The 7,824-nt window shown below is 40.6% G+C and overlaps 1 protein-coding gene across 1 annotated transcript; it reads left to right on the top strand.

Moving 5' to 3' along the window:
• The first annotated feature begins 317 nt into the window (after positions 1 to 317).
• LOC149440377 (olfactory receptor 5V1-like) lies at positions 318 to 1,223 on the top strand. Its single transcript, XM_089658752.1, has one exon. The coding sequence runs from the start codon at positions 318 to 320 to the stop codon at positions 1,221 to 1,223; it is 906 nt and encodes a 301-aa protein (XP_089514878.1).
• Positions 1,224 to 7,824: the final 6,601 nt, after the last annotated feature.

Here is a 7,824-nt window from a genome sequence, read left to right as displayed (position 1 = left end):
CTGGAAGAAGGGGCAGATCAGAGAAGTCAGGATCAAACAGCGTTTTTACACAATGCAGAAGATTAATTCCTTTGATTCCACAGTGAGTATAACAAGCATGCTTCACTGCATATACAGACTGATTTTACTGTTGTGGGTTTAGTAGCACTTTAAGTTTAAAATGTACACATGCATATCATAAAAATAAGATTTTGAATACATTATTTTACGTATTAAATATACCTTTTTTAAATACACCAGTTTCAAACACTTCATTGGACCTACTATGCAGTTACAATGGAAATATTCAAAATTTCACACTCTACAATGAACTCCATATGCTAGCATTTTCAAAATATCCAAATGTCAAATATGTGATTTTTATTGGTGTGTTATTTATTTATTTGTTTGGCATGCTCGGAAACATGTTTGTTACTTTAATTGTATGCTGCACTGAGCAGTTGCATACCCCAATGTACTTTTTTCTATGCAATCTAACAGTCTTGGACATGATATACATCTCTGCCGTTTTGCCAAAGCTGCTATTTATCACAATCACAGGTGATGCTAATATCTCCTACCAAGGATGTTTTATACAAGTTTTTCTCTATGTTTTTTGTGTTGGCACAGAATTTTTCTTATTAACATCTATGGCATATGATCGATACATTGCCATTTGTATTCCACTTCGCTACATTCTTATAATGAACAAAATAGTTTGCTTAACCCTGAGCTTATTCTGCATCAGTCTAGGTATCTTTAATGCCTTGATGTATGTGTTGTTGATATCTAAGTTATCATTCTATAGTTCAAGTGAAATTAACCATTTCTTTTGTCATATGAAGACAATACTCGACATCTCCTGTAGTGACAGCAGTGGCATTGCGGTTCTAATAAATGTTGATGGTATTGTTTTGGGGTTTTTTCCCTTAATACTTATTCTTACATCTTACATATACATTCTATCTACAGTTATGAAGATCAACACATCTTCAGGAAGACTAAAGGCTTTCTCCAAATGTTCTTCTCATCTCATTGTTGTTTTATTATTTTGTCTCACATCGCTCACTCTTAACATAAAACCAGAATCTAGGTTTTCGCAGGAACAGGACAAACTTCTCTCTATGCTGTACATTGGTGTTGTTCCAATGTTAAATCCCCTGGTATACAGTCTGAGAAACAAAGAAGTCTTAAAAGTCATTAAAAAATATTTCAAGACATTAACCAATGTATTTGTATTTTAAGGTTTACAGTATATGATATCTCTATTGGCAAATGTAGATAGTCATGTACAGCATATTAATGTATTTAATGCGTATATTTTCCTTGGCTTGTCTGTCTGTCTGTTCCTGGGGCACTGGCAATCTTTTTTTAAGAATTAATCTAGATGATATGCTAAATAAAGGGCAATAGGCTGGGAAGATTACTACAGGTAGGTTGGTGCCAGATTTGTTTACCTAAACCCCTGTTGCCCAACCTGCTGCCTAGGAGCCACATGTAGCTCTCTGGCACTTTCTGTGCAACCCATGGGGCCCCTGCAGTCACTAATCTGTGTTTTCTCATAGTCCTGTTATAGCAGAAATTTCTAGCACTCCGATGTAATGTGTTTTCAGTCTGTAACTGCCTCCTGAACCATAACATACTCCCATCATAGGTATCATTCTGCAGGTTTTAAACATCTTTTGTTTCCTGTCCACAGTCTCTGACCATCTTCTGTATTACGTCCAGAGGCTCTGACCATCTCTTGTATCATGCCCCTAGTCTTTGAGTATATCTTCTTCTGTGTCTGAGGTCTCTGACAGTGAATATTCACTGAATTTTATGTGCAACCCTTTGGTTATGTTGGGGGCTACACTTGAGGCCCCATATTAACCACTTGCTTCTCAAGCCTATTCTGGCACTTCCCTCCTACCTGTGAAATCATCATTTATTTTTGCTAGAAAGTTAATTATAACCCCAAAGCTTTATATATGGTTTTAAGGCAGAGGGCCTTGAGAATAAAATGGCAAGTGTTTTAATTTTTACGTCACGTGGTATTTGCGCATCAGTTAAATGCAATTTTTTTTGGAAAAAATACACTGTAACTAATTTATTGCACACAAACACAATATAATACCAATTTTTGGGTAAAATATACAATATGATGTTACACCAAGTAAATAGATACCTAAGGGGTAATGAATAAGCGTTGTCTTTAGCAGGAAACGCATTTACCTGCCAGTCCCCCGCTGTATTTCCACTGTCTGTATTGGTTTTATTTTGGTTCAATAAATTGAATTGTTTGGAGTGCAGCCAATCGGACTTCCTTTGTTCTCATCTATGCAGCACAGAAGCTGGGCTAGCATCTACAGGAGTTGTGCTTGGAGATTGGGAGTCTCTCTACCTTAAGCAGTGGTAAACATATAAAATAGATATATATATAGAATATATAAATAGATACCTAACATGCCACACTTTAAAATTGCTTACGCCTGTGGAACAGCGCCAAACTACGGTACCTAAAAATCTCTATAGGTGATGCTTTAAATGTCTTTACAGGTTACTGTAATGGAACTGACCCAGACTGCGCTTGAGTACTTCCGTTAGAATACTGCTTCCCCATCCGAACACGGACAACAGACACCACAGCCGACCATACAAGACTAGACGACACCAGTCTGTCTGAACATGGAACTCTTTATTTTAAACTCAAACGAGCTTTTTATACAATACACACTGAGACTGATCACATGATCATATGCAAAAGAAGCTATATACAGAAATAGACTTAACACTCTAAACAGTAAGTTAATTAGATTAGCTAGCTGGGTGACAGAAACAAAAGGTGAATGGGAATTCACACCTAGACAATGGTTTGATGAATTTAGGATCTCACTATAGAGCAGACGGTCCAGCTCCTTCAATACACACGTCTAGTTCAGAATCAACAACCAGGAATAGTCTTCATATGGCTGATAATATTACTGCCGCATCTGAAGTAATTCCATCCTCATTCTCAGTGCCCATTAGTCACCCTGTGCCCCTAAGAGACACAGGATGACTTGCACATAAGAGGGATATGGGGAGCTGAGATAGGGGTCTCCCAACCTCTGCAAAATAAGCTGGGTTCCATGAGCCCTCCACCCAAAGTGACTCCTGTCACAGTTACCACAGGAGGTCTGGGGATAGAATTATTGCTCTCACTGACCTTCACCATGATACCTCACATGCACAGTGCAATCACCATTTATGTATGCGTGCAGGACCGGCATATCCATTCTGCTATGTGCACAAGCATGGGAGGATGGGGTGCTTTAAAAAACTAAAATAAAAATTTTACACTGTCTCTTTACATTTTTTAATCACTTTTATTGCTGTCACAAGGAATGTAAACATCCCTTGTGACAACAATCAGCAATGAAAGGTCTTCTTTACAGAGACATCTTGGGTCTATCAGACCCCAGTTGTCTCCTCTGCCCATAACATCATCCCAGTAGAACCACTTTGACTTGAGGACGTACGGGTGCGTTGTCCTATGGGGAAGGAAGGGTTTTAAAAAATTGACCGTCATTGATCTAAACCAGTGGTCGGCAAGCCGTGGCTCGCGAGCCACATGCGGCTCTTTACACGCTTTAATGCGGCTCTTGTGTGCCGGGCGCCAGCTCCCCTCCCTCCTCTCGGGCGGCAGGGACTCTGCAGCGTGATCCAAAAAAAAACAGCCAGGGCAGCGCGCTAAAATGCAATGATTGGCCAGTCTCGCTGCCACTCACATCCTGATAGCCAGTGATTGGCTGTCAGGATGTGTGTAGGCGGGGCAGCGTGACGAACGTGGGAGGAGCTAGGCTCCCCTCACAGTCCGCCCTGAAGACCGGAACGGCGCGGGAACACGGCGAGAGGAACGCGCGGAGCAAAGGTAAGTGAATTGACACAGGGGGGACTTGGCTTACTACTTGCTACTTACTTACTACTACTATATGAGGGATGAATTAATATGGGGGATGAATTACTATAGGGGGGATGAATTACTATATGGGGGATGAATTACTATGGGGGATGAATTACTATATGGGGGATTAATTACAATATGGGGGATGAATTACTATGGGGGATGAATTACTATAGGGGGGATGAATTACTATATGGGGGATGAATTACTATATGGGGGATGAATTACTATGGGGGATGAATTACTATATGGGGGATGAATTACTATAAAAACTTATTGAAACTAAAAACAGTGTACCATCCTATGTATTTTCAGTTTTAAAAATGTGGCTCTCAAAATAAATTTCAATCATGGTTTTGCCGAGATTTGGCTCAGTTGAAAAAAAAGGTTGCCCACCACTGATCTAAACTATAGGAGCAAACTTTCTTTTGTCTCTAGACACCATATTCAAAGCTTTCTCTTGTAGAGATAAACAATAAAGATGGCTGACTTAACAAAAGGATATCTGAAAGTATCCAATCCTTAAAGGACTAGTCTAATTTAATTAGATTAGAGATAGCTGCTCAGTAATCAGTGCCAGCAGGGAGCAGCCAAATGTTGATCATTTGATTAACTTCTGTCAAAGAGACATGTTGTAAAATGTTCCTCAATCAGTGACTGCAGCCAAACAGCTGCAGCCTCTGATCAGTGTAGTTTGGCAGTATCGGTATCAGAGTACAATATACTGAACTAGCAAGGCCTCATTAGTGTGGATGGAGGCATCTGTTCTTTTTAGACTACAGACTGATTGAGAGAAAACCTAACCAGCTTAATGCAGGCCATAGATGGGGAGAAAACCGGATGATTTTTCTTTAAAAAAACGAAAAACCAGTTGTTCAAGCGGCCGACGTTACCAGGAACGGTAAAAAAAATCGGCCGATTTTCATCCCTTCTACAGCCGGCAAAAAGTGTCCCTGCAGAGAGCTCCGCTATTTCTTTGACAGTTCTTTGACATTTATAGCGGTTGCAACAATGTATCTATTTGTGTCCATTTAGGATACAGATGTTTTTATTCGGAAACAAATAGATACATTGTTGCAACCGCTATAAATGTCAAGGAACTGTCAAAGAAATAGCGGAGCTCTCTGCAGGGACACTTTTTGCTGGACTGGAATTCCTCTTCTTCTTCATCCTCTTCTTCTTCCTCCTCTTCTTCTTCTTCTTCTTCTTCATCCTCTTCTTCATCTTCTTCATCCTCTTCTTCCTCTTCTTCATCCTCTTCTTCCTCTTCTTCATCTTCCTCTTCTTCTTCATCCTCTTCTTCTTCTTTATCTTCTTCTTCTTCTTCCTCTTCTTCTTCTTCTTCATCCTCTTCTTCTTCTTCTTCATCCTCTTCTTCTTCCTCTTCTTCTTCATCCTCTTCTTCTTCTTCCTCTTCTTCTACTTCTTCCTCTTCATCCTCTTCTTCTTCTTCTTCCTCTTCTTCATCCTCTTCTTCTTCTTCTTCATCCTCTTCTTCTTCTTCTTCATCCTCTTCTTCATCTTCTACTTCTTCCTCTTCTTCATCCTCTTCTTCTTCTTCCTCTTCTTCTACTTTTTCCTCTTCTTCTTCTTCTTCTTCTTCCTCTTCTTCATCCTTTTCTTCCTCTTCTTCCTCTTCTTCATCCTCTTCTTCTTCCTCTTCTTCATCCTCTTCTTCTTCCTCTTCTTCATCCTCTTCTTCTTCTTCCTCTTCTTCATCCTCTTCTTCTTCTTCCTCTTCTTCATCCTCTTCTTCTTCTTCTTCATCCTCTTCTTCATCCTCTTCTGCTTCATCCTCTTTTTCTTCCTCTTCTTCTTCTTCATCCTCTTCTTCTTCTTCATCCTCTTCTTCTTCATCTTCTTCTTCATCCTCTTCTTCTTCCTCCTCTTCTTCTACTTCTTCCTCTTCTTCTTCATCCTCCTCTTCTTCCTCTTCTTCTTCCTCTTCCTCTTCTGCTTCTTCTTCTTCATCCTCTTCTTCTTCTTCATCATCCTCTTCTTCTTCTTTCTTCTTCTTTTTGTCTTCCTCTTGCAGGTCACTGCTCATGCGCAGATTTTTTTATCGGTAAAAAGAATGGCCGATCTTTTTCCAACTTTACCGATAAAAAAATCTGCCAAAATACCGAAAAACGGCCGACCTATTAACCCACTAACGATCCGAAAATCGGCCGATTTTATTTTCGGACGAAAAATCGCCCGATTTTCGACCCATCTATGGCCTGTATAAGTCTTTAGAAGCTAGCTCTGTATAAATCCAGACACTTGTGGGGAAGAAGAGGCTGTTGGATCATTATAAAGAGGCCTCACATGTGCAATTAACTGGTAATTATTAGGATATACAGTAGAGTATCTTGGATATGTACTGTATGTTTGTTTTATGTCTTGACTATAACAATATTTTTGTACTTGTAAAAATGTGTTATTGCATGCATAAATATCATTCAAATGATGTAGCACAACTAAAACAGTGTATCTTACATAAATTAGTCCCAAATGATGAAACAAAGAAAGTCCATAAATATGTATATGTGGCCAACCACCAGTGAATTCCAGATATCACAGTCCTTACTTCCAGGAATCACACATGTGTCACATGCATAAGACCCTGTGAACCATATGCGCTCACCTACGGAATTGGACCTTAATCAATAATGAAGGTCAAACGCACTTTTACCACTCTAGGACTATACTCAAACTGGCTTCCAGTAACAATCACAGGCATCGACACATGGACTAGAGCTTCTGTTCCACCCCCTCTCTGTGCAATATGTACTCATGCAAAAGGAAAAAAAACAATAGTGCTCTCCATTGATTTTTTAAAACCAATTTTCCAAAAATCTAAAATGAGACATGCAAAGAAATGCACTCTCAGTGCCATGTTCTGCTCATAGTATAAAAGTAAACTGCCTTCTCACTGCAGGGTCTCTACATCCCACCCGGATGTGCCATCAAATGTGCTGACTTGAATCAATTTCTATGGGTGTTTTACCTCCAAAATCTTCCTCAGTAGCTCAACCAGCATCCAGGACATCCTCTGACATTTCAGAATGCTTGCCACTGTGTCTTTCTTTTACTCATGTGCAGAGGTCCGCTCTCAGTCTCAATTCCTCTCTCAGTCGTCCCCTCTTCCTGTGCCATCAGGATCTGAAGTCTTTTTCTAATTTAAATCTAAAGCCAGTTCAGTCTGTAGAAACTACACCTCCCATGATCCACCACACTTCTCTCCAGAGTCTTAAGCAGTCCACGTCCTCAGTTCTCCCCCTAAATGATGGAGGCAGGGCTGTGGATAAGGTGGTACCACTAGTGCTCCTGCACGGGGCCAAGGCCAGCAGGGGGGTGCAGGCAGCTGGGTGAATAGGATGTGAGCAGAGAGGGTGATCGGTATGATGGGGGGCCAATTACTGAAACCGATGCCCTGTATGTCTCTCTCTGCAGCACCTGAAAGCTGGATTCTTCTCCTCTCCCTCTCACTGGTTTTCAGCTTCTGCAGAGAGACATCCAGGGGATCGGTTCCAGTAATTGCTCCCCCTGCCCACCATGCCGACCACCGTCCCTGTGCACATCTGATTCACCCAGCTGCTTGGGACAGAGAGTGGGGAAAGGGTCCGATAAGTACAGTTGCAAGAAAAAGTATGTGAACCCCTTGGGATTAAGTGGAGTTTTGCATGAATTGGGCATAAAATGTGCTCTGAACGTCATCTAAGTCACAACAATAGAAAGAACACAGTTTGCTTAACATAATACTACACAAAGATTAGATGTTGCCATGGTTTAATTGCACATAACATGTAAACATTCAAAGTGCAGGGAGGAAAAAGTATGTGAGGCCCTAGGTTAATGACTTCTCCCAGAGCTAATTGGAGCCAGGAGTGAGCCAACCTTGACTCCAATCAGTGTGATGATATTGGATGTATTGCTGA

The sequence above is a fragment of the Staurois parvus genome, unplaced genomic scaffold, assembly GCF_062004578.1.
Source record: "Staurois parvus isolate SC_StPar_1 unplaced genomic scaffold, SC_StPar_1.0 ptg001090l, whole genome shotgun sequence".
In the NCBI taxonomy this organism is placed as follows: Eukaryota; Metazoa; Chordata; class Amphibia; order Anura; family Ranidae; genus Staurois; species Staurois parvus.
Note: the sequence above shows the minus strand (reverse complement) of the source record. Positions and strands in the feature narration are given on the sequence as shown.